Raw genomic sequence first — 27,406 nt, forward strand, 5'->3', positions numbered from 1 at the left:
ATCAACAGCTCAAACCAGGAGTGTATGTGCGTGGTTCAAATGCACAAGCACACACACACACACACACACACACACACACACACACACACACACACACACACACACACACACACACACACACACACACACACACACCCTCCCTCCCTCACTCATCAGAAGAATGGAAACAGTCTGGAGCCAATGCTGGTATGGCGATGGAAAATTACTTCACACAGAGAGCACACAACACAGGAAACAACACATACATAGAGAGACAGAGAGACAGACAGACAGACAGACAGACAGACAGACAGACAGACAGACAGAGACATGGAGGGATGAGTATGGAGTATGAAGTGAGGGAGAGGAGTGATAGTAAGAGAGGTAGACTTACAGAGAGGATGGCAATAAGAATGCCAGCAGCACAGAGCACAGCATCGCTGATAGTGTCTCCATTTTTATATGGGTACCGGATGGACTCGTCAGAACAGTAAAAACCTCTCTGGTACGGCCGTATGGTGCTAGACTCTATTATCAGGAAGGGCAGGCCAGCTGCACAGAGAGAGAGAGGTGGGAGAGATAGAGGGGGAGACAGGCGGGAGAGAGAGAGAGAAAGGGGGAGATCGAGAGGAAAGGGGGAGAGAGGGAGGGAGAGAGACATAAGGTTAGTGACATGGACACAAACGGGAGGTCGAGGTAGGGGGCTGGTTGCACCAGGGGAACATGGGAGAGCAAAGGAGGAGAGAGAAACAGAGGTTGGTCCAACATGGTCGTCTGAGTCTAGAAGAGTGACGGTTGTTGGAGCTCAAATCAGCCAGAGATAGTGATTTAATCACCACCCAGTTAGCTCCAAACTTAACCCACTATTTAAATCTTTAATCTAATATGGTCACTCTGTCTGACCCAGTTGACCATGCACACCTCTAGACCTCCAGGCGTACCCCCTCTCTCCTTCCAGCCTTCCCCAGGCAGAGTGCTCTGTGGTAGGGCAGACTTACGGCCACAATGGGCACAATGAGCCCCACAGCAGTGAGGACGGATGAGGGGATGATGGAGTTCTTGTAGGAGTAATGCAGACTGACATCGCTGCAGTAGAATCCACGCTGGTATGGACGCACTGAGGACCGGTGGAGAACCAGGCTTGGCAGCATGACTGCACACACACACACACAGGTCACCACACACCTGGGACAACTCTCAGACTACACACCAGAGCACGCAACACACACAGTCAACTTACCTGTGACCTGTGGGGAGAAGCCTACTCTGGTACACAGTGTGTGCTGATTAGTGGTTAGCAGGACATTCATTAAACCCTTTGTTTACATTGTCAACAACCTCCTGTTGATTTGTTCTGTACTGCGTCAGTCTGTCAGTTATATGTGTCGATTTTCCTTCCTTCTCCCTCCCTCTGAGTAGAGAGAGACAGGGGAGAGAGAGACTGGGGAGAGAGACTGAGGAGAGAGAGACTGAGGAGAGAGAGACTGGGGAGAGAGAGACTGGGGAGAGAGAGACTGGGGAGAGAGATACTGAGGAGAGAGAGACTGGGGAGAGAGAGACTGGGGAGAGAGAGACTGGGGAGAGAGAGACTGGGGAGAGAGAGACTGGGGAGAGAGAGACTGAGGAGAGAGACTGGGGAGAGAGAGACTGGGGAGAAAGAGACTGAGGAGGAGATACTGGGGAGACTGAGGAGAGAGAGACTGGGGAGAGAGAGAAGAGACTGGGGAGAGAGAGAGGGAGACTGGGGAGAGAGAGACTGAGGAGAGAGAGACTGGGGAGAGAGAGACTGGGGAGAGAGAGACTGAGGAGAGAGAGACTGGGGAGAGAGAGACTGGGGAGAGAGAGACTGGGGAGAGAGAGACTGAGGAGAGAGAGACTGGGGAGAGAGAGACTGGGGAGAGAGAAACTGAGGAGAGAGAGACTGAGGAGAGAGAGATGGGGAGAGAGAGACTGGGGAGAGAGAGACTGAGGAGAGAGAGACTAAGCGTGGGGATCTCTCAGCCTGACGACTCACACTAAAATGATTCTGGTGCTCTGTCATTCACTACATACTTTAGTCTGAGACCGCCATCATTGAAGTTGTTTGTGGTGACGAGTAGCGTTGTACAAAACAAAGTCATCGGCGATTGCATATCAAAGCCAATGATTCATTTTCAAAGCACTGCTTTACCCACGTGTGTTCTGGCTCTGGCCCAACCCATCGGATTCTGGACCAATCAGACGGCCCCAAATGTGTTCGCAATCGGTGAAGGGTCGGGGAGGTACTCAGATAGCAGGTTGATGGTTGTTGTCATGAATCTTGCCCTGAAGGCAGAACCGAGCGATTTCTGCTAGATGGTTAGGTTTAGTGGTTCGGTTTATGGTTAGGGTTAGGCATTACGGTTAGCAGTGTAGTTAGGGTTAGGTTTAGTGGTTCGGTTTATGGATAGGGTTAGGCATTACGGTTAGCAGTGTAGTTAGGGTTAGGTTTAGTGGTTCGATTTATGGTTAGGGTTAGGTTTAGTGGTTCGGTTTATGGTTAGGGTTAGGTTTAGTGGTTCGGTTTATGGTTAGGGTTAGGTTTAGTGACCACTCTACAGAGCTGCCTCCAGGGCAAGATTCATGACAATAGATGCCAACCTACACTCAGATCCAGACTCATTGCGGAGAAGCAACTAACATCCATGGGCGCGGCATAGCGTTTGGTCGAAGCAAGAAGTCTGGGTAGCCAGGCAAGGATTCTGTCACCCATGTAGATAGCTATCTCAATGCTCTGTTGAGCCTACTTTCAATACACACACCCTGTGAGACTTCCACAGATCCATATGGTAAACAGCCAAGCCCATTCTGAGGACTCTCTCCCTCTTTCGCTCTCTTTCTCTCTCTTTCTCTCTCCCTTCATACTCGCCGGGTCCTCGGCGGGAGGGGGGATTCACATGCTAATGAGGAGGAGTGAAAGGAGGTCATGGGCTTAGCAAACGTGGGAAACACACACACATACACACACACACACACACACACACACACACACACACACACACACACACACACACACACACACACACACACACACACACACACACACACACACACACACACACACACTGTCCTGACCTCCACTAACCTACCTAAACCACTCAAAGAGCTGGGAAGCTCAAGAGGGTGACACAAAAAAACGGATGAGGAGAGAGAGAGAGAGAGAGAGAGAGAGAGAGAGAGAGAGAGAGAGAGAGAGAGAGAGAGAGATAAAGAGGAGGGAGAGAGGGAGAGAGAGAGAGCAGTGGGATAAAGAGGAGAGAGAGAGAGGGGGCAGTGGGATAAAGAGGAGAGAGAGAGAGAGAGAGAGAGAGAGAGAGAGAGAGAGAGAGAGGGCAGCAGTGGGATAAAGAGGAGAGAGAGAGAGAGAGAGGGGGCAGCAGTGGGAGAGAGAGAGAGAGAGAGAGAGAGAGAGAGAGAGAGAGAGAGAGAGAGAGAGAGAGAGAGAGAGAGAGAGAGAGAGAGAGAGAGAGAGAGGGCAGCAGAGAGAGAGAGAGAGAGAGAGAGAGAGAGAGAGAGAGAGAGAGAGAGAGAGAGAGAGAGAGAGAGAGAGGGCAGCAGTGGGATGGGATAAAGAGGAGAGAGAGAGAGAGGGGGGGGGAGCAGTGGGAGAGAGAGAGAGAGAGAGAGAGAGAGAGAGAGAGAGAGAGAGAGAGAGAGAGAGAGAGGGGGCAGCAGTGGGATAAAGAAGAGAGAGAGAGAGAGAGAGAGAGAGAGAGAGAGGGGGGGGGCAGCAGTGGGATAAAGAGGAGAGAGAGAGAGAGAGAGAGAGAGAGAGAGAGAGGTTGATGTCGGACACTCTCCTCTCTGCCTTGAATGCCTGTTTTTAAAAGTCTCTCTGTCCGTGCTGTATCCACCCCCTTTCTCTCTCCCTTCGACCCTCTCTCTGCCCAGTAGATGCCCAACAAGATATCACCGTTTTATCAATTTCACTTCAGATTCTGACGTTTATCCACATTTCTCCAAATGTCAAACTTCAACGTGTTTTTGACACCGTGGGCTGCTCCTCCTGCTCTGCATTGTTCTGAATGGTCAGGTTAAGAGTTAAAGCTTTTGGATAGGCTAAAACATGACGTTTAGGCATTCACTCCGACTGGTTCACTTAAGGGTTAAGATATGGGATAGGGTTGAAATAGAAAACGAGTGTCTACCACTGCGATTGAACACGCGACCTTCGGCTATGGAGTCATGGGATTACGGCCATCCACCACCCTCATCCACGACACAGTCAAATCGGTCAATCGGCCTTCTCTGTTAGCGCTACAATATACTGGAATACAAAGCCCGTGGACTTGAGAAGCTGCACTGATTATTGTATTTTTACATTTAAATGGGCTCAAATCTATCCAAACCTTTACACATCAAATCAAATGTTATGTTGTCACATGCGCCGAATGCAACCTTACAGTGAAATGCTGACTTACAAGCCATTAACCAACAAAGCAGTTTTAAGAAAAATACCTAAAAGAAAAAAGAAATAAAAGTTACAAATAATTAAAGAGCAGCAGTATAATAACAGTAACGAGACTATATACAGGGGGTACCGGTACAGAGTACGGGGGCACCTGTTAGTCGAGGTAATTGAGGTAATATATATATACATGTGGGTAGAGTTATTAAAGTGATTTTCGCATAGATAACAACAGAGAGTAGCAGCAGCATAGGGTTGGGGGCTGGAGTGTTTGACCATTTTTAATTGCCTTCCTCTGACACCGCCTAGTATAAAGGTCCTGGATGGCAGGAGGCTTGGCCCTACTGATGTACTGGGCTGTACGCACTACCCTCTGTAGTGCCTTGCGGTCGGAGGCCGAGCAGTTGCCATAGCAGGCAGTGATGCAACCAGTCAGGATGCTCTCGATGGTGCAACTGTAGAACTGTTTGAGGATCTGAGGACCATTGCCAAATCTTTTCAGTCTCCTGAGGGGGACTAGGTTTTGTAGTGCCCTCTTCACACATGAGTTACTGTATCTGTGGTTCCTCATATGTAAGACAACAGCAGATGATAGTGTTGTTGTTGTTGTTAGAATGATATATTATTGGATGTAATGTATTTGTATTTTGTATTGTTTTAGTGAGTATTTGTATAGTGGCTGTGTAAAAGCCCTTACCTGCCCAGGGACAACGGGTGCGAATGATCTTTTGGCTAACCCCGGCACATTTACATGGGTGTTGCATTATTGATGTTAATGTGCATTGTTTCCTATAAATAAAATAAATAAATAGTGGCCGGGTCTGAAGGCATTTCCCGACGTTCTCAGGACATGGACAGACGTCCAGTTTCGAAGTCAATCTTGAGTGATCTAGCTGAGATGCCAGTCCTGTATTATCCTGCCCACCATCTCTATGAGAGCAGCCTGGTATGTAGGCATTCTCTTCATACCCCCAAAGTGAGTGAGAGAGAGGCGAAAAGAAAGAAAGAGGTGGGCAGGGCTGCTGGCGAGAGCCCAGCTGGACTTGAGTGAATTAAATAAAGATCTTTCATGGGGTCACATCCAGAGATATGGGAGAAAGAGGGAGAGAGAGACAGAGGAGAGAATGGAGGGAGGAGGGAAGAGGGACGTGGGTGGTTTTACGAGCAGAGTCGTGGTTGTGCTCAGTGGAAAGTTTCTATTAGTCTTATCGGATTCTGGTATGCACTTCTCTCCTCTAGACTGAGAGCGAAACCGCAGAACACGCGTGAGAGAGAGAGAGAACGGGAGAGTGAGAGGGGGAAGAAAGCTGTTTACACACAATTATATTTCCAATATCCAATTTTTAATCTACTGACAACAATATGAGCAATTACCAACCGCAGGACCTGTAGGTGTGTGTCTGTGTGTGTGTGTGTGCGCGTGCGTGCGTGTGTGCATGCGCGTGTGTGTGTACATGCATGTGTGTTGTGTGAGCGTGTATGAGAGAGATTACAGCTGGCGCCTGTTTGATTGGCTTTGTGGTTAATTTTGCCGCTGCCAATTAGAGGACCGATTCCTCTCTGAAACTCTAGTGGCACTATACAGGGCTTTAGACCTGTACCCTGAACTACACCCTGATGAGGGAGGGAGGGAGGGAGGGAGGGAGGGAGGGAGGGAGGGAGGGAGGGAGGGAGGGAGGGAGGGAGGGAGGGAGGGAGGGAGGGAGGGAGGGAGGGAGGGAGGGAGGGAGGGAAAGGGGAGGATGGGGGTGAATGAGGGTGAATGACGGGAGGTGTAGAGCAGAGGAAGAAGCATTGTGATCTGCTCTAAACAGAGGATTTCCTCTTGTGTCTTGCTGTCTCAGTCATACCAGCCCTGCCTGCAGAGACAGGGGGCCAGGGGTCAAGGATAGAGGGGGAGGGGAAGAGACTAAAGGGTTTGACCCTGTTCGCCCTGCTAGTCTATTAAAGCTACAATCCTCCTCCTCTTCTCCTCCTCCTCCTCCTCTTCTCCTCCTCCTCTGCATGAAGATGGATCCGCTCAGCATTAGTGTGCATGCAACTCCGTGTACGTGCGTGTGTGTGCGCACGTCATTAGTGATGCGCGGGTTGACTCATAACCCGCAGTCCCAGCGGTTATATCCACGGGGCAGGCGGGTTTAGGTTCATTAAATATTGTATGGATGAAGGGCAGGTAGGTAGGTGGCTGGTGGATTGAATAAAGAGAAAACAATACCTGAAAAAATCCATAAATGTATAATTCTTGTGCAATTTATATCTATAGGCTACTTCGAGGTCTGTCTTTCGTTATTTTAGGCTATCTGGCATTAGTGCGTATGGCTAAACTTCAGGGCCTAACTGTACACACACCAAATAGCCTACACGCCAATAGCCAAATGCTTTTGGGAACGGGCAGAAAAAGTTCACATCAATCCACAGAGGACAATGTCAGAGTTTAATTTAGGAAGAGAAAAGCTGCGAAATTGGAGAGTTGAAAATAAAGAGATGGGAGGGAGAGAAAAGTCATGTTTGGGAAAGATCTGATGAACTGGTAAAAGACGATGATAGCAGTGACGATTGTGAGGCGATATACACATTTAACAGTCACAAGATGGGGACTGCAAATAGGGAAGTTCAAGATGTCTGCTGTTCAGATGGGTTAAATGGAAACTGACATCTGGACCGCCTGTGGAGGCGCTATCTTTATCAGCATCGTAAACGCTGATAGTATTTCCAACCGCATAAAATATGCATCGAAGGCCCACTGAAATCTCATCGGAAAAATAATGGGTCGTTTTTGCAGGTTTCTACTTCCTTACAACCAAACTGATTTTGTAGAGAATATTTTTTTCAATTTTTTTTTTGTAATGGTGCTTTCAACGGGCCCTAAGCTTCTCTGCTCTGTCGAAAGTGAAAAGGGGGATACTTAGCCAGTTGCACAACTGAACGCATTCAACCGAAATGTGTCTTCCGCATTTAACCCAACCCCCTCTGAATCAGGGGTGAAGTTAATCAAAAACAGCACTATGAAAAGCTCATCCAGCTGACAGAGAAAACTACCGATGTCAACTAGATTGAAGCGTTCATTCTACTGATTAATGGATTTACTTGGTCTTCTAGGGCTACATATCATGAAAGAAGAGAAGCTGCATGTATCTAATTATAGACAAGTTGACTATTAGAAATGAGAAATTATGAGCAGAAACATACTGTATCTAAATCAGGCAACAACAACTAAAACTGAAACCCCTGTCCAAAAATAATTGCGCCGTCTCTGACCGTAGCCTACAGCGCATTTTCTATACTGGCGGTTTAGGGTCGAATGCGGGCCTAAGATCGTCACTTTATCACAAATAGTCTGGCGGATGCGGACGGGTTGTTAGCAATTGCGGGTGAACAAACAGCACCACAGCACCACTAGCGTGCGTGTCTACTCGTGACAAGGCTCTTTGAGACAGACTGGGGAGAAAAAGGGAGGGAAATGACAGGGAGAGAGATAGAGGGGTTGAAAGAGTTCAGGAGGCTACCTGACAACTTTCTGAGGAAGTGAACATTCTCCCTGCTCCTTATTGATGACGTAATAAAGGTCTGCTAATCCAATCGTTAGCTAAGCTCCAGTTCCGGATTAGAACAAAGGGTTAAAACTCCCTAGCAACTCGATTCACACAGGTACCACAGCTCTAGTGTGTCTGGTCCATTAACTGCGTTATCAGGGCCTTTCTGAGCCCAGGGCAGTTGGGGGCCTGGTCGCTGGTCTGCTCTGATAAGCTGTGTGTACGTGTGTGCATGTATCTGTGTGTGCGAGTGCATGCGTGTGCGTGCGTGCGTGCGCGCGCGCGTGTGTGTGTGTGTGTGTGTGTGTGTGTGTGTGTGTGTGTGTGTGTGTGTGTGTGTGTGTGTGTGTGTGTGTGTGTGTGTGTGTGTGTGTGTGTGTGTGTGTGTGTGTGTGTGGCAGGAGGAGGAGCTGTATGAAGAATGGGTGGCTGGGCACCAGTTCCGCTAGCCCGGCGGCATTGTTCTGATCTGACCCGTCAATGCCAGCGTGTGTGTGTGTGTGTGTGTGTGTGTGTGTGTGTGTGTGTGTGTGTGTGTGTGTGTGTGTGTGTGTGTGTGTGTGTGTGTGTGTGCTACATGGGCATTAAGGTACGGTATGTGTGGACCCTGAGGAACTCTTTAAGAGTGTGCTATTCCACTTTGCAAGGTTAGAGGTCAGGGATCAGGGGTCAGGGGTTATGGGTTAGGAGAGAACCCTCACGTGAGATCAGAGCAAGCCTGAAATACTGTACTACCAATGACTTGAACAGCTTTAGCATAGAAGCTACAATCTCTCCTCTCCCTCTCCTCTACTCTCTCTGCTCTCATTTTCAATTCTACTTTTCAATTCTACTCCATAGCTGATCTGTGTATGAGTGTGTTTGAGAGAGTTTTGTCTGTGCAAGCTGCTGATGTCACTCACACAAACACAAACACACACACAGAGAGAGACAAGCCGCTGCATCAGCAGAGCACTGTACAGTGTGAATGGCCTCTTTTCTCCTGCAGTGAAAGGGCAGCCAGATAGGCAGGGTTAGAGCTAGGCAGGGTTAGAGCTAGGCAGGGTTAGAGCTAGGCAGGGTTAGAGCTAGGCAGGGTTAGAGCTAGGCAGGGTTAGGGCTAGGCAGGGTTAGAGTTAGGGCTAGGCAGGGTTAGAGCTAGGCAGGGTTAGAGCTAGGCAGGGTTAGAGTTAGGCAGGGTTAGAGCTAGGCAGGGTTAGAGTTAGGGCTAGGCAGGGTTAGAGCTAGGCAGGGTTAGAGCTAGGCAGGGTTAGAGCTAGGCAGGGTTAGGGCTAGGCAGGGTTAGAGTTAGGGCTAGGCAGGGTTAGAGTTAGGGCTAGGCAGGGTTAGAGTTAGGGCTAGGCAGGGTTAGAGCTAGGCAGGGTTAGAGCTAGGCAGGGTTAGAGCTAGGCAGGGTTAGAGCTAGGCAGGGTTAGAGCTAGGCAGGGTTAGGGCTAGGCAGGGTTAGAGCTAGGCAGGGTTAGAGTTAGGGCTAGGCAGGGTTAGAGCTAGGCAGGGTTAGAGCTAGGCAGGGTTAGAGCTAGGCAGGGTTAGGGCTAGGCAGGGTTAGAGCTAGGCAGGGTTAGAGCTAGGCAGGGTTAGAGGCAGGGTTAGGGCTAGGCAGGGTTAGAGCTAGGCAGGGTTAGGGCTAGGGCAGGGTTAGAGCTAGGCAGGGTTAGGGCTAGGCAGGGTTAGGGCTAGGCAGGGTTAGAGCTAGGCAGGGTTAGGGCTAGGCAGGGTTAGAGCTAGGCAGGGTTAGAGCTAGGCAGGGTTAGAGCTAGGCAGGGTTAGGGCTAGGCAGGGTTAGAGCTAGGCAGGGTTAGAGCTAGGCAGGGTTAGGCTAGGCAGGGTTAGAGCTAGGCAGGGTTAGGGCTAGGCAGGGTTAGAGCTAGGCAGGGTTAGGGCTAGGCAGGGTTAGAGCTAGGCAGGGTTAGAGATAGGGCTAGGCAGGGTTAGAGCTAGGCAGGGTTAGAGCTAGGCAGGGTTAGGGCTAGGCAGGGTTAGAGCTAGGCAGGGTTAGGGCTAGGCAGGGTTAGAGCTAGGCAGGGTTAGAGCTAGGCAGGGTTAGGGCTAGGCAGGGTTAGGGCTAGGCAGGGTTAGAGCTAGGCAGGGTTAGGGCTAGGCAGGGTTAGAGCTAGGCAGGGTTAGAGCTAGGCAGGGTTAGAGCTAGGCAGGGTTAGGGCTAGGCAGGGTTAGAGCTAGGCAGGGTTAGGGCTAGGCAGGGTTAGAGCTAGGCAGGGTTAGGGCTAGGCAGGGTTAGAGCTAGGCAGGGTTAGGGCTAGGCAGGGTTAGAGCTAGGCAGGGTTAGAGCTAGGTAGGGTTAGAGCTAGGCAGGGTTAGGGCTAGGCAGGGTTAGGGCTAGGCAGGGTTAGAGCTAGGCAGGGTTAGGGCTAGGCAGGGTTAGGGCTAGGCAGGGTTAGAGCTAGGCAGGGTTAGAGCTAGGCAGGGTTAGAGCTAGGCAGGGTTAGGGCTAGGCAGGGTTAGAGCTAGGCAGGGTTAGGGTTAGGGCTAGGCAGGGTTAGGGCTAGGCAGGGTTAGAGCTAGGCAGGGTTAGAGCTAGGCAGGGTTAGAGCTAGGCAGGGTTAGGGCTAGGCAGGGTTAGAGCTAGGCAGGGTTAGAGCTAGGCAGGGTTAGGGCTAGGCAGGGTTAGGGCTAGGCAGGGTTAGAGCTAGGCAGGGTTAGGGCTAGGCAGGGTTAGAGCTAGGCAGGGTTAGGGCTAGGCAGGGTTAGGGCTAGGCAGGGTTAGAGCTAGGCAGGGTTAGGGCTAGGCAGGGTTAGAACTAGGCAGGGTTAGGGCTAGGCAGGGTTAGAGCTAGGCAGGGTTAGAGCTAGGCAGGGTTAGGGCTAGGCAGGGTTAGGGCTAGGCAGGGTTAGAGCTAGGCAGGGTTAGGGCTAGGCAGGGTTAGAGCTAGGCAGGGTTAGGGCTAGGCAGGGTTAGAGCTAGGCAGGGTTAGAGCTAGGCAGGGTTAGAGCTAGGCAGGGTTAGAGCTTGGCAGGGTTAGAGCTAGGCAGGGTTAGAGCTAGGCAGGGTTAGAGCTAGGCAGGGTTAGAGCTTGGCAGGGTTAGAGCTAGGCAGGGTTAGGGCTAGGCAGGGTTAGAGCTAGGCAGGGTTAGGGCTAGGCAGGGTTAGGGCTAGGCAGGGTTAGGGCTAGGCAGGGTTAGGGCTAGGCAGGGTTAGAGCTGGGCAGGGTTAGGGCTAGGCAGGGTTAGAGCTTGGCAGGGTTAGAGCTAGGCAAGGTTAGGGCTAGGCAGGGTTAGGGCTAGGCAGGGTTAGGGCTAGGCAGGGTTAGGGCTAGGCAGGGTTCGGGCTAGGCAGGGTTAGGGCTAGGCAGAGGGTGCAGGGGGCTTGCTCTGAGAGATTGCTCTGAGACACACAGGCACCTGATAGGACAGCCTTGGGCCAGGGGTCTTTACAGACAGGCACCTGCAAAAGACAGCCTCTGAGGTCCTTGCTTCAGCTCCCTTTACCCCTGACCTCTAAGCCTTAATCCTACATACATTTTTGGTACATCAATTTCTGTACTTATAAATGAATGACACATACCTATTGATTCTTGAAGAATATGCCTCATTAGCTTAGATCAACTGTCCTACCCCATCAGAACCCAAGATATAAGCTTGTTTTACTCCAATGTTTGTAAACAACGTAAATGTAAACAAACACTGCATAGCCTCAAACATGGTTAAAACTATACATTTGATATCATGGATGGTCAGTCCTTGATTTTCTGTCACTGATTTTGTTTGGTGCAGTATTTCTCAAGTGAAAAACGTGCATGAACACGATTCGTCTCTCCTTGAATGACAACACACACTTAATTGAAGAATCCCTAATATTGACCAATCGTAGACTTTGGGGACCGACTTCGGCTTGCCTCGAGAAATGTTTTGTGCGTGCAGCCAAAAAAAACATCCTTGCCAAAGACCAAAACGAACCAAAACGTCACAAAATGTCGTCATAATATATGCACGAACTGTTCCGAACTGTTTTGGATGGGAGGCATTGATATCATGGATGGTCAGTCCTTGATTTTCTGTCATTGATTTTGTTTGGTGCAGTATTATATACCTTTAGTCTTCGTTTCATAAGGGGGGGAAAGACGGCATGTTTTCCATAGGAGGGGGAACTCAACATGGTACTTTTGAGGCAGAGCTGCTGTGCTCAGAGATCAAATGATATGATCTTCCACCCGGTCCTGTGCCAGACCCCCTGGGGACTGGCGAGTCCAGCACACTGCTTCCATCATGTTATATCTGCTTTAGGAGGGAAACCCGAGACCCCATAGGACCCCAGCAGCACACAGATCCCAGGGCTTTATGGTATAGAGAATAAAGGACAGTGTGTAGAATAGAGCCGTCTGTCAGGCCTGCTGGGCGTTCCTCTACATTACCCTGTAGGACAAAGACCTGGTCTGGAAAGTAGGGCTGGAGGCCCTTTGAAAGCTGATGACTCCCCCCGCCCTCCCCCCACCCCCACCCCATTCCTCTATTTCTCTACTCGTTCCCCTCTCCTCAAACCCTCCTCCTTTCTCCACCCATCCGCACCAGAGCGCCAGCTGTCACTAAGGGAAGAGTGTACCGTCTCTGTCTGGGCTAGAGATCAGGGCCTACTACCCCGGTCAATTCCATTCAATTCAAGAAACATATGTTAACATTGCCAAAGCAAGTGAGGTAGATAATATACAAAAGTGAAATAAACAATAAAAATTAACAGTAAACATTACACTCACAGAAGTTCCAAAAGAATAAAGACATTACAAATGTCATATTATGTATATATACAGTGTTGTAACGAAGGTTGTCTCTCTCTCTCTGTGTGTGTGTGTGTGTGTGTGTGTGTGTGTGTGTGTGTGTGTGTGTGTGTGTGTGTGTGTGTGTGTGTGTGTGTGTGTGTGTGTGTGTGTGTGTGTGTGTGTGTGTGTGTGTGTGTGTGTGTGTGTGTGTGTGTGTGTGTGTGTGTGTGTGCTTGCGTGCTCAAAGAAGTAAGTGTGAGCTTCTATTTCTATCAAGACAATGGATGTTAAATCCCGGCTATAGTGTGAGCGGCCTCAGTATTGTTCTCCAGTTTAGCAGTGACCCTCTCCTCTCCAGCCCTCTGTATGTAAACAGGACAGAGAGAGTGTCAGAGAGAAGGATAAGAACTAACAGCCTTATAACAGCCTTTTAACCGCCTCTTGCTGGATAAGACTACATCCAAACAATAGAATCACAAAGTCTGAAATACAGCCCCAGAAAGCCTCTGTAGCATGTATCTCCTGTCAACTAAATAACCAGCCAATGACAAGGCGGAAGGGCGGGAGTATCTGAGAGATACACAAGCAGTGAGGAACTAACTCTCTATCTCCCTCTATCTCCCCTTTCTGCAGCTCTCCCCTCCATCCCTCTCTCTCTCTACCCCGAGGACTATTAGTGCTCGTTAGCGGCACAAAGAGCCCAGACGCATCAAAAGAACCATTGTTCCCCAAAACAGTGAATATCTCCCCACCCCCAGAGAGAGAGAGAGGGAGTCCGTATTGAGGCCAGAGGGGCCAGTGTGACAGTGAAGAGAAGAGATGGAGAGATGAGGCCCTGTCAAGGATGGTAGGGACAAAGCGAAGAGAGAGGGAGAGACTGGAGAGAGAGACAGAAGGGGCTGTCAGATGTTTATGTGTGATGCCCACACACAGAATTCCACAGAACACACACTCGAAACGTCAACTTGAAACCCACACTTAGAACATACAGCTAAACACCCTGGAATTATAATCAAGAGTTCAAGACGCATGCACGATTAGACACCCACACACACACAGACAGAGGAGTAAGATCAGACACCCACACACACAGACAGAGGAGTAAGATCAGACACCCACACACACAGACAGAGGAGTAAGATCAGACACCCACACACACACACAGACAGATGAGTAAGATCAGACACCCACACACACAGACAGAGGAGTAAGATCAGACACACACATACACAGACAGAGGAGTAAGATCAGACACCCACACACACAGACAGAGGAGTAAGATCAGACACCCACACACACAGACAGAGGAGTAAGATCAGACACACACACACAGACAGAGGAGTAAGATCAGACACCCACACACACAGACAGAGGAGTAAGATCAGACACCCACACACACACAGACAGAGGAGTAAGATCAGACACCCACACACACAGACAGAGGAGTAAGATCAGACACCCACACACACAGACAGAGGAGTAAGATCAGACACTCACACACACAGACAGAGGAGTAAGATCAGACACCCACACACACACAGACAGAGGAGTAAGATCAGACACCCACACACACAGACAGAGGAGTAAGATCAGACACCCACACACACAGACAGAGGAGTAAGATCAGACACCCACACACACAGACAGAGGAGTAAGATCAGACACACACACACAGACAGAGGAGTAAGATCAGACACCCACACACACACAGACAGAGGAGTAAGATCAGACACCCACACACACAGACAGAGGAGTAAGATCTGACACCCACACACACAGACAGAGGAGTAAGATCAGACACCCACACACACAGACAGAGGAGTAAGATCAGACACCCACACACACAGACAGAGGAGTAAGATCAGACACACACACACAGACAGAGGAGTAAGATCAGACACCCACACACACAGACAGAGGAGTAAGATCAGACACCCACACACACACAGACAGATGAGTAAGATCAGACACCCACACACACAGACAGAGGAGTAAGATCAGACACACACATACACAGACAGAGGAGTAAGATCAGACACCCACACACACAGACAGAGGAGTAAGATCAGACACCCACACACACACAGACAGAGGAGTAAGATCAGACACACACACACACAGACAGAGGAGTAAGATCAGACACCCACACACACAGACAGAGGAGTAAGATCAGACACCCACACACACAGACAGAGGAGTAAGATCAGACACACACACACACACAGACAGAGGAGTAAGATCAGACACACACACACACAGACAGAGGAGTAAGATCAGACACATACACACACAGACAGAGGAGTAAGATCAGACACACACACACAGACAGAGGAGTAAGATCAGACACACACACACACAGACAGAGGAGTAAGATCAGACACACACACACACAGACAGAGGAGTAAGATCAGACACACACACACACAGACAGAGGAGTAAGATCAGAGGAGCAGAGGACAGGTCATGTGAATCGGCATCATTATTCCTATCACACACGCTGGCTACAGAAAGCACAAGGGGCACCGCATATGGCAAGCACCAATACGCTGCCCGCACAGCCAGTCCAGTCTGTTACACTAACATATCTAATGACAGCCCTGAGGCCTCAGAAACCCCGCAAGTGTATCATTATCATCTAGCCGTACAACCAGTAGCCTCAAACACCAGCTGTGACCGTGTGTGTGCGTGTGTGTGTGTGCGCCCGTGCGTGTGTGTGTGTGCCATATGCCGTCCTCTTGTGTATGCTGTCACGTCCTGGTTGTACAACCAGCAGCCGGAGACCAGGTGGCTGTTTAGGAGAAACACATCAGCCTGGGCATGATGCCACTTAGATTATAAACACGCACTCACACTCTTGGAAGTCTGGGTGCCCTATATGAAGGTTGGCGTAGACAACATGCAAGGAGCTAAGTCTAGTTATGTAAGGCAGTAATACTGGAGCTAAAGCCTCAGGAGCTAACTCACCTTCTACACAACAGAACACAGGCTCTGAATAGAGAAGGAATCCATACCATAACAAACGCATCGGCCCAACCCTAGCCCCATAGCAACTCAACCATAATACCACCATATCACAATACCAAACCAGAAATGTCCTGTATACTATAGACATCATGTTCACATGCGCGACCCTCTACAGCAGGGTTATTCAACTCTTACCCTACGAGGTCCAGAGCCTGCTGGTTGTCTGTTCGACCTGATTGCACACACCTAAATATCAAAATAAGTCCCTGATTAGAGGGGGAAATGAAGAAAGAAAACGCTGTGGAACTGTCTTCAACGTCCAGAGTTGAGTTTGAGGGCTCTATAGGTTATTTTGGCCCTGTATCAATGCACAGAACTGTAAATAATGGAGTTTGTGTGTGTGTGTGTGTGTGTGTGTGTGTGTGTGTGTGTGTGTGTGTGTGTGTGTGTGTGTGTGTGTGTGTGTGTGTGTGTGTGTGTGTGTGTGTGTGTGTGTGTGTGTGTGTGTGTGTGTGTGTGTGTGTGTGTGTGTGTGTGTGTGTGTGTGTGTGTGTGTACTTACAATAAATGTCAATAATAACACTGCAGGCCTCCTGTCCTCTCTCAGACTAAAACCTATGTAGCAGAATACAGCCATGGAATAGCAAGAAGAGGAATGAGTGGAGGTGTACATAGCATATCACATAGATGACAGAGATGATTTACCATCTCTAGTCAACCCAATAATGGTTTATGTTCTCTCTTGATGGAAAGAGGTCTGTAAACATACCGGTTTACATGAGTTTAAACCCAGCTCCCCTTCCCATATCAGCCTGACGACTCCCATTCGAACTGCTGTCTGTCTGTAGTGCGTGAGCCAAGTCACTGTGTGTCCTCTAAAACAGGGCTCTCCGACCTTGTTCCCTGACAGCTAGGGTTGGAGGGACCTGGACGAGAGTAGACCCGTAAAAAGATGTAATACTGTACTTCCTGGAACGACCCGATCTGTAAACACAACTGTGTTTGGTCTACCGGAGAATAAACAGCACCACTCACAACATTAACCCAAAATCCGTTTGGTATGTGTCTGTTACTGTGTGTTTACAGTTGTGACGTGAGCCACCTATGGTTAGATTAGTCATCCATCCAACAGGCGCCTGGCTAACACTAGGGCTACCAGCCTGCAAGTAAACTACTCACATTCCTCCCTCTACAGGGTCCCACTACCACCATCACTCCACTGATTGAGCTAGGGAGAGGGAGAGGGGGCTGGCAAAGTGGGGTTAGAGGGAGGTAGAGGTGTGGAGGAGGGAGGAGGCTGGAAATCGGACAGTATTACATTTCACAGCAAAGTGAGACACACCTACATCCGACTCACACTACCTTTCCCGTTTCCCACCCTTTCCTGAGTGCCCCTACACACACACACACACACACACACGCACACACACACACACACACACACACACACACACACACACACACACACACACACACACACACACACACACACACGTGCATACACACACACACAATTATGCCAGATGTCAAGAGAGTTCGGTACTGCTGGCTGATGAGGAATGTAAGAAATCCTGTTAAATATGTATAGAGCCGGTCAGTCAGTCAGAATAAAGTGTCTGAGGAGGGATACTCATACTGGGGAGATAGAGTATAGGGTTAAAGTTAGGTACGTGATTGAATGGGTTAAAGTTAGGTACAACTGCTGTAATGTATTGCTGTAAGTCTTAATGGGAGGTAGAGACAAGGGTAACAGCCGCTATAGGTGGTGAACGTTAGTATAGGCTAATTCCCCTGGACTCTAATGCTATTCAGAGACTGACGTCAGGCTGCACACACAAACACACATTACCTCAAATCTCAAATTCAGCTAATTCAGTGACATGAGGAAATGTTAATAATAATGAATATGTACCGCCTGTTCCCGCTCTTCCCCCCCTGGCGCTCGAGGGCCCTGCATTACACACTCCTGCCTTCCCTCGTCACCTTCCCAGTCCCCTGCTCTGCTCCCCACTGCTGTATTGACTGTTGTTTGTCATTGTGTATCTGTGTTCGGACGCTGTTTCTCTCTTGCTCTTCGTCTGTTCATAATTAAATGTCAACCTGCTTCTCATCTCTGGCCTCGGTCCTTACAGAATAAGATTGGTCGCTATAGAGACATTTGCTTAGCTACATTTACTTAGCATTTACTTTCACTGTTTGTTGCCTTCTGAGCAGCCAACTGGATTAAAAGTCAGAGTGGAAAGGAGAGAGAGAGAGAGAGAGAGAGAGAGAGAGAGAGAGAGAGAGAGAGAGAGAGAGAGAGGGAGGGACTGGAATTTATATTCTGAGAAAGATGCCAACCTTGAATAGTTCCCCAGCTCTAGTCTGAACATGAACACACAGACACAGACAGACAGACAGACAGACAGACAGACAGACAGACAGACAGACAGACACGCACACACACACACACACACAGTGCTCCAGTCCCGCAGCATCTCTCCACCGAGAACACGTCTTCTAACAAACATCTGCAACATCTGCAATCTCCCCCTCTCAACCAGCCCTTGGATGTGTGTGTATTTCCCATTTTCGTGCATGCTCTTTCCAACTATGACAATCAGCAGATGCTGTAATATGTGTCCAACAGCCAGTATGGGATTAAGGACTAGAGCTCAACTGTTTACTGTCTGTCTGTCTCAATCCCTCTCTGGGCCGCTGTTCTCTCTGACAGTATAGAAGCTGATTTATATATTATCTCTGATTTATACAAGAGGAACAGGAGGGTCTATAAACTGTCTGCCTAGACGGTGTTCACCAGAACCCTGCATGTGTTGGGGGAGTGGCAGGTAGTACTCTGTCTTATCCCTGAGGTTCTCCTGCCACTTAAACATCACCATCGGACGCCCTCACACACACACACCCACTTGCAGCACACACTCGGGTAAGGACAAAGCCCATTCCCAATCGTACATTCTTCAAGTCCTCCACACTCGCATTCCGACCCCTTTCATTCCCCCTGATAGCCCCCCTCTATCTCCTCTTCTCTTTCTCTAGATTCATCCCTCCCTCCCTCCCCCCCTCCCTCACCCCCCCCTCCCCTCACCCCCACGCCACTAAACCAGGCCAGTGAATAAAAACAGACAGCTTGTCCAAGTTTAGCATCACAAAGAAAGAGAGTGAGAGTGTGTGTGTGCGTGTGTGTGTATGTGCATGTGTGGGTATGTGCACGTGTGTGTGTGCGTACCAGCCTGTATTTCTAAAGTGGAAGAAGTTGGTTTGTGGAGGAAATGTACTCCACATGGATTCAAAGTCTCAAGGAGTTTATATGAAACAGTGAATCTGTTTCTGAGTTTATATGAAACAGTGAATCTGTTTCTGAGTTGATATGAAACAGTGAATCTGTTTCTGAGTTTATATAAAACAGTGAATCTGTTTCTGAGTTTATATAAAACAGTGAATCTGTTTCTGAGTTTATATAAAACAGTGAATCTGTTTCTGAGTTTATATAAAACAGTGAATCTGTTTCTGAGTTTATATAAAACAGTGAATCTGTTTCTGAGTTTATATGCTATGTTGCACATAGTTGAAACAGTGTGTGTGTTTAGGGTTTTTTCAATACCAAACCACTAGAAATGTAACTCACTGGTTGTAAATCAACTGTTTCTAGACTGAATTCAGCTATGTTTATGAAGCAAATGCTACACTGAGTGTACAAAACATTAGGAACACCTGCTCTTTCCATGACATAGACTGACCAGGTGAATCCAAACAGATCTTAGAAGGGTCTTAGACAACATCTACCAGAAAATGTCTTAAAAGGTATTAGAAATACACCAAAACATAATAATGTTGAAGTAAAGACCCCTGACAACTAATATCAACACTTATGTTTAGTTATGGAGAAATTATTTATCTTCTGTAAGTTTAAGAAAAGGGACCTTCTGCCTTGTAATTCTGTTACCACATATCTTGAAAATATTTATTTACCTCATAAGGAAGGAGAATAATGAAAGTTCACTGAAGTGAAAGGTAAAGGTAGACCTACCAATTAATCATAGTGTTTTTACTGATATCAACTTTATGATTTATTAAGTGATTAAAACTTGTCATTCTGTTACCAAATCGGTGATAGAATTACCCAAAAAGGCTACAATGGGAAATCACAGTTGTGTCACCTGCTTCTGTCCTCCCTTCCACTGGCATACTGTTATGTTCAGCTCATAACTGTTTTCTTTCACTTTCTATTGTCTCGTGGTTAAAGCAAGAACGTGAAAACTGTCGCTCTCTCACTCTCTGCCACTCTCTCTCTCCTCCCAGTTAATGTCACCTCTCAGACTGACACCTACCATGACACCTACCACCTACCCTCTTTCCATTTACTGTAACAAGCATCTTCACCCACTGAGCACCGACCGACACCGGACGCCCATCGATGTTGAAAAGTAGTTGAAACTTGGTCAGTCCGCCCTGGCTGGACCAAATCTGAACCAATCATAGGCGCCTACGTTTCCCAGGATTGGACAGCACAGTAGAGTACGATAGAGAACCGTATGAAAACAGTTGTGAAAACAGTACTGTATTTTACTGTACATATCTACTTGACTACTTTACTGTACTCTACTCTAAATGGTTTACGTATTCAGCAGACACTTATCCAGAGCGACTTACAGGAGCAATTGGGGTTAAGTGCCTTGCTCAAGGGCACAACGACTTATTTTTTACCTAGTCAGCCTTTGATTTGAACCAGTAACCTTGAATTAAAAAAAAAACGTATTTGTATTTATTTAACTTTTATTTAACTAGGCAAGTCGGTTAAGAACAAATTCATATTTACAATGGCGGCCTACACGGTTACTGGCCCAACGCTCTTAACTGCTAGGCGACCTGCCACCCCCTTCCTACCTGTGCTCTGCTGTGCTGTTCTGTTTTTTCACTCTGCTTCCATCCAGCAAACGGTACCGGAGCATCACGGCTCTCGGACCAACAGGCTCCGGAACAGCTTCTTCCCCCCGGCAATAAGAGTGCTACACCCGGACTATCGGCATTGACATAGACGTTTATGATTGTTCCAGATTTGGAGTTCATTACAATAATAGCCAGTGTGTATAACAATACCCACATTTGCAAAAGAAGGCTATTGCATATTTCTACCTTTGTGTACCTATTAAGGATACATCACCATGACGAGAGTGATATTCATGTCCATAATTATGCATTTCTGTATAGTAAAGATAAGAGACCCATGATGTAATTCTGTAACCGTACTTCCATTACCGGACGTAAATCCACTTCACCTACTGTAATTTAATAACCCAAATATTATTTTCAAGGTGTTATGTAATAACTGATAGCCCATTCTTTCTGCAGAATCTTAATTCATTGCAGATATTTAACAGAGTTTTTTTTGAAAATGTGGTTGCATAACAAATCTGTGGGAGATTTTACCGTAATTCTGTTACCGAACTTTGCATCTGCACAGTTCTTCAAGTAAATGTGTTTTTGTGAAATTTTCTGTGTAAATTGTTCAAAGTAGTCCTTCTGCATAGAGTTGTATGGTTTTGTTAAACTTTGAAATCAATGTTTTTTCAAAGAGTAATTTGGTTGTCGTGGAATTGCCCATCTATCTCTGTGCACAGAGCAGGGTTTACAGTTGAGAGACCTTCCCCCTGACTCACAACACATGTTTAAGCAATTAGAGAGAGAGAGAGAGAGAGAGAGAGAGAGAGAGAGAGAGAGAGAGAGAGAGAGAGGAGGAGAGAGAGAGAGGGGAGGGAGAGAGAGAGAGGGGGGGGAGAGAGAGAGAGAGAGAGGGGGAGGGAGAGAGAGAGAGGGGAGGGAGAGAGAGAGAGAGAGGGGAGGGAGAGAGAGAGAGAGAGAGAGAGAGAGAGAGAGAGAGAGAGAGAGAGAGAGAGAGAGAAAGGGGAGAGAGAGAGGGAGAGAGAGAGGAGAGAGAGAGAGAGGGAGAGAGAGAGAGAGAGAGAGAGAGAGAGAGAGAGAGAGAGAGAGAGAGAGAGAGAGGGGGAGGGGAGGGAGAGAGACAGAAAGGGAGAGAGAGAGAGGGAGAGACAGAGAGAGAGAGAGACAGGGAGACAGAGAGAGAGAGAGAGAGGGAGAGAGAGAGGGAGAGAGAGAGGGGAGAGAGAGAGAGAGGAGAGAGAGAGAGAGAGAGAGAGAGAGAGAGAGAGAGAGAGAGGAGGGGAGGGAGAGAGACAGAGAGAGAGAGAGAGAGAAAGGGGAGAGAGAGAGAGAGAGAGAGAGATAAAGAGAGAGAGATAATCTGCTGTAGAGTGATGGGGTACGGACAGCTGAAGGGGATTTTCTGGAAGGTTGTGGAAGAGAATGTGTAAAGTTAGGCTTGACTCCCTAATCCTGCTCTCAGAGAAAGAGGGTGAGAAAGAGGGAGAACGAGAGAGAAACAGAAGAGATGGCTGGCATTGGTAACACTCAAGGGGGTCTACAGTTCAAACGAGCCATCATCACCTCAGAAACACACAAACACACACACACACATTCCATGTCTATTTCTATTCCAATTCCACACCATTCCTTGTATATTTCTCAGCAGGTAATATGAGCAATAAGGGAAAGGGAGGATGGCTGGAGTGGAGAGGGCCTGGCGGGCTATTTAATTAAGGTGCAGTAAAATGTGCAAGTTACAGCACTTTAAAACATCTGCAACATCTCTCCCCCTGGACACACACACACACACACACACACACACACACACACACACACACACACACACACACACACACACACACACACACACACACACACACACACACACACACACACACACACACACACACACACACACACACACACACACACACACACACACACACACACACACACAGAGCCCTTCAGGAGGTTGAAAAGTTATACAGCTGCACCATCGAGAGCATCTTGAAGCTGCACTTGACGCATTTATGAAAGTACTTATTCCAGTTACTAATAAGAACGCACCCATTAAGAAAAAAACTGTAAAAACTGTTAAATCCCCTTGGATCGATGAGGAATTGAAAAATTGTATGGTTGACAGGGATGAGGCAAAAGGTATGGCAATTAGGTTGGCAGACCAACTGATTGGCAAACGTACTGCAAATTTAGAAATCATATGATTAAACTAAATCAAAATAAACTACACTATGAAACAAAGATACATTATTTAAAGAATAATAGTAAAAACCTTAGGCGCACCTTAAATTAAATTTCGGGGAAAAAGCCAACTCGGTTCCTTCATTCATTGAATCAGATGGCTCATTCATCACAAAGCCCACTGATATTGCAAACTACTTTAATTACTTTTTCATTGGCAAGATAAGCAAACTTAGGGATGACATGCCAGCAACAAACGCTGACACTACATATCCAAGTATATCGGACCAACTTATGAAAGACAACAAGTATACTTTTAAATTCCGTAATGTCAGTATGGAAGAGGTGAAAATATTATTGTTGTCTATCAACAATGACAAGCCACCAGGGTCTGACAATCTGGTTGGAAAATTACTGAGGATAATAGCAGACAATATTGCCACATCTTTAATTTAAGCCTACTGGAGAGCGTGTGCTCTCAGGCCTGGAGGGAAGCTAAAGTCATTCCTGCTACCCAAGAATAGTAAAGCCACCTTTAATGGCTCAAATAGCTGACCAATCAGCCTGTTACCAACACTTATTAAACTTCTGGACTAAACTGTGTTTGACCAGATACAATGCTATTTCACAGTTAACAAATTGACAACAGAATTTCAGCATGCTTATAGTGAAGGACACTCAACAAGCACAGCACTTACACAAATGACGGATGATTGGCTGAGAGAAATTGATGATAAAATGATTGTGGGGCCGTCTTGTTAGACTTCAGTGCAGCTTTTGACATTATCGATCATAGTCTGCTGCTGGAAAAAACGTACAGTATGTGTTATAGCTTTACACCCCCTGCTATAATGTGGATAAATAGTTACTTGTCTTGTCTAATAGATCACAGAGGGTATTTTTTAATGGAAGCCTCTCAAATATAATCCGGTTAGAATCAGGAATTCCCCAGGGTAGCTGTTTAGGTCCCTTGTTTTTTTTTCAATTTTTACTAACGACATGCCACTGAGTGTCTATGTATGCGGATGACCAAACACTACACACGTCAGCTACTACAGCGACTGAAATGACTGCAACACTTAGCAAAGAGCTGCAGTTAGTTTCTGGGCAGGTGGCAAGAAATAAGTGATCCCTACATATTTCTAAAACTAAAAGCATTGTATTTAGAACAAAGAAGAAGAAGAGAAGTCTGTCTATAACAAAACTTAACAACAGTTTCAACAAGGCATGTCCTACAGGCTCTAGTTTTGTCGCATCTTGACTACTGTTCAGTCGTGTGGTCAGGTGCCACAAAAAAGGACAGGAAAATTGCAATTGGCTCAGAACAGGGCAGCACGATTGTCACTTGGATGTACACAGAGAGATAATAGATAATATTAATAATATGCATGTCAATCTCTCCTGGCTGAAAGTGGAGGAGAGATTGACTTCATCACTACTTTTATTTATGAAAGGTATTGTTGAGGTATTATTGACATGTTGAATGCACCGAGCTGTCTGTCTAAACTACTGGCACACAGCTCGGACACCAATGCATACCCCACAAGATATGCCATAAGAGGTCTCTTCACAGTCCCCAAGTCCAGAACAGACTATGGGAGGCACAAAGTACTACATAGAGCCATGACTACATGGAACTCTACTCCACAGTACTACATAGAGCCATGACTACATGGAACTCTACTCCACAGTACTACATAGAGCCATGACTACATGGAACTCTACTCCACAGTACTACATAGAGCCATGACTACATGGAACTCTACTCCACAGTACTACATAGAGCCATGACTACATGGAACTCTACTCCACAGTACTACATAGAGCCATGACTACATGGAACTCTATTCCACATCAAGTAACTGACGCAAGCAGTAAAATTAGATTTAAAAAACAAACAAAAAAACACCTTATGGAACAGCGGGGACTGTGAAGCAACACAAACATTGGCACAGACACACACACAACACACACACACACACACACACACACACACACACACACACACACACACACACACACACACACACACACACACACACACACACACACACGCACACACACACACACACGCACACACACACACACACACACACACACGGATTTAGTACTGTAGCTATATGGTAGTGGTGGAGTAGGGACCTGGGGGCACACAGTGTGTTGTGAAATCTGTGAATGTAATCTTTTTAAAATTGTATAAACTGCCTTAATTTTAATAAATACAAATGCAAATATCAGTCGGTTTCAGAGGAAGGCCCGAAAAAAATGACAAAGACTTCAGCCACCCAAGCCATAGACTGTTTACTCTGCTTCCATCCAGCAAACACTGTACCGGAACATCGCGGCTCTCGGACCAACGGGCTCCAGAACAGCTTCTTCCCCCTGCTCATAAGACTGCTAAATGGTTACCCGGACTATCTGCATTGACCCTATCTTGCACTGACTTTGCACACTCACAATACTATACAGTATATACATTATTTAACACACTCACATACACGACACTGACACTCTCACATAAACCACCACGCAATCACATACACTACATACACACACACACACAAAACACACACGCATGTCGATGCCACACACACATACATACAATTTCACACACATCCTTTCCTCCTGCTACTTTGTTCGTTATTTTACTCGTATTATTATCTATCCTGATGCCTAGTCACTTTACCCTGCCTTCATGTACATTTCTACCTCACATACCTCATACTGCTGCACAGTGATATGGTACTGGTACTCCGGGTATATATCTTCATTCTTGTGTATTTTATTCATTGTGTTACGATTTGTATTTTTCTGGTTTTTAAAACTCTGCGTTGGGTAGGGCTCATAAGCAGCATTAAAGTCTACACCTGTTGTATTCGGTGCATGTGACAAATACAATTTGATTTGACACACACACACACAAACACACACACACACACATATACACACACACAGGGACCTTTCCTACTGTTAATTGAGATAATCTAATATCCAATTCCAGACTCTGAAAACTGTAGAGTTAATAACATTTATAAACGATTTGATTTAACTGCAACTTAATAAATTGAGTTAGGTTAATGTTCAGAGTCAGAGTCTTGTTCAGTCAGACAGTGGTGTTTAGGACACCATATGCCATGTTGGCTGACCACTTCACATCATGTCAACAACCACAATGTGTTCTCTCTCAGTGGCACTTAAAGTAGTCCCATGGTCCTGGTTCTCACTGTCTGGCGTCTATTTCACGGTCTGACTCTGATCACGTTAACGAAGTGTGTTAGGTGGACATGGTGCAGGTTGTTAACATATTACATTATTTTAAATATAGTATGTTAACATATTACATTATTTTAAATATAGTATGTTAACATATTACATTATTTTAAATATAGTATGCCCCTTTGGACATATTGGATGCAGTTGTGTTCACTCTCTCGCTCTCTCTCTGCTCAGGGTTGCGTGCCCACTCCCGCCGTCTCTCTCTCTCTGCTCAGGGTTGCGTGCCCACTCCCGCCGCCTCTCTCTCTCTCTGTTATGACACACTGACAGTTGTTCTGTTTTCACTGATAGTACATTATAGTGAGCGCAGATTTTTACATATTGGTCACACCCTTTAACGTGTTGAATATGTTATGTAATTGCCCAATTTGTTATAGGCCGCGCTTTTCCCTGGTGACATTACTGTGTGACACTATTGTCACGTTCTTGTCACCTTATAGTTCATTCCGTGCTGTCAAGTCATTTCATTTGTTTACAGTTGGGACTAATATGTCTTTGAAACTCACCTAGTAGCAGGCAGAAGAGGTCCAGTCCTATCAACAGTTTCCTCTTGGTGTTATCGATGCCGTTGTTGTTGTTTAATGACGTCCCTCCGTTTCTGTTCTGTTGTGCCATGGTTTTCTCATACAAAATACTGTTGCATGTAAAGAACTCCGTCTCCAGTTAAAATCCCACAAGCGTGCTAAACACAAACTAAATCACGTTATTTAGTCCGTCAAGGTTTCCAGCCGAAAAGATGCGAATGTCACTGAGTAGCCAACGTGCCAACTAACTTCCCAACTAAGAAGAGGTTCTGCAAACGTATCAGTGCTGCAACGATGCGATGCCTCGTCTTAAACAAATACAACATATATTTTAGCCTACTATTAGAGACGTTTAACTTTTCCACTGAAGTCGCCTCTTCAGATCCTGGATAAAAAAAACTTTACGTCTGTCCGGTCCACGCTTTAGGGATGGTAAACGTGTGTAACGGCGCTATAATGAATGAAGCCTGCTTCTCCCTCTCCTCTCTCTCAGTCCGCTTCAAAGCCTGGCAGAAAATAGCGCTCTGAGCGCTGGGAGAGAGACCGTAGTTTTATCAACCCCCCTACAGCCCAGTAATAAGCTCCAGACCTCCTGCTAGAAAACTTTCTCTGGACCTGGATAAAGAGCAGTCCGACATTGCTCCCAGCGGTGGTTGCGGAGAAGCCAACACAGAACACATCATAAAAGGGCGTTTGTAAGCAGTGGCGATTTTAGCATGTGCATCTTGATGGGGCAAACTGAACCCATTTTATTTTTTAGATGCATGCCAGCAAAGCCACTACGCAACATTTTATTATTTTATTAGCCCCGTGTGGTCTACAAAGGAACGAAAATACAATCACGAGGATCCACTTTTATATACAATATTCCAGCGCAAAGACAGCACATTGCGCAACAAAAAGAACCCTTGA

General features: G+C 46.9%; 1 protein-coding gene across 2 annotated transcripts in view; it reads right to left on the reverse strand.

Annotated features, from left to right (window-relative positions):
* Positions 1-27,032, reverse strand: part of plpp3 (phospholipid phosphatase 3) — a 42,364-nt gene extending 15,332 nt beyond the window's left edge. Inside the window, exons 1-2 of one of the 2 annotated variants that reach the window (XM_035757230.2) lie at positions 26,477-27,032; positions 978-1,132 (exon numbers count right to left, since the gene is read on the reverse strand). In XM_035757230.2, the coding sequence (XP_035613123.1) occupies positions 978-1,132; positions 26,477-26,585 (264 nt within the window). In that variant the 5' untranslated portion in view covers positions 26,586-27,032. Of the gene's footprint in view, positions 1-373; positions 532-977; positions 1,133-26,476 lie in introns of both variants that reach the window. The other variant, XM_052480323.1, reaches the window with a different exon arrangement.
* Positions 27,033-27,406: the final 374 nt, after the last annotated feature.

The sequence above is a fragment of the Oncorhynchus keta genome, chromosome 26, assembly GCF_023373465.1.
Source record: "Oncorhynchus keta strain PuntledgeMale-10-30-2019 chromosome 26, Oket_V2, whole genome shotgun sequence".
Classification (NCBI taxonomy): domain Eukaryota; kingdom Metazoa; phylum Chordata; class Actinopteri; order Salmoniformes; family Salmonidae; genus Oncorhynchus; species Oncorhynchus keta.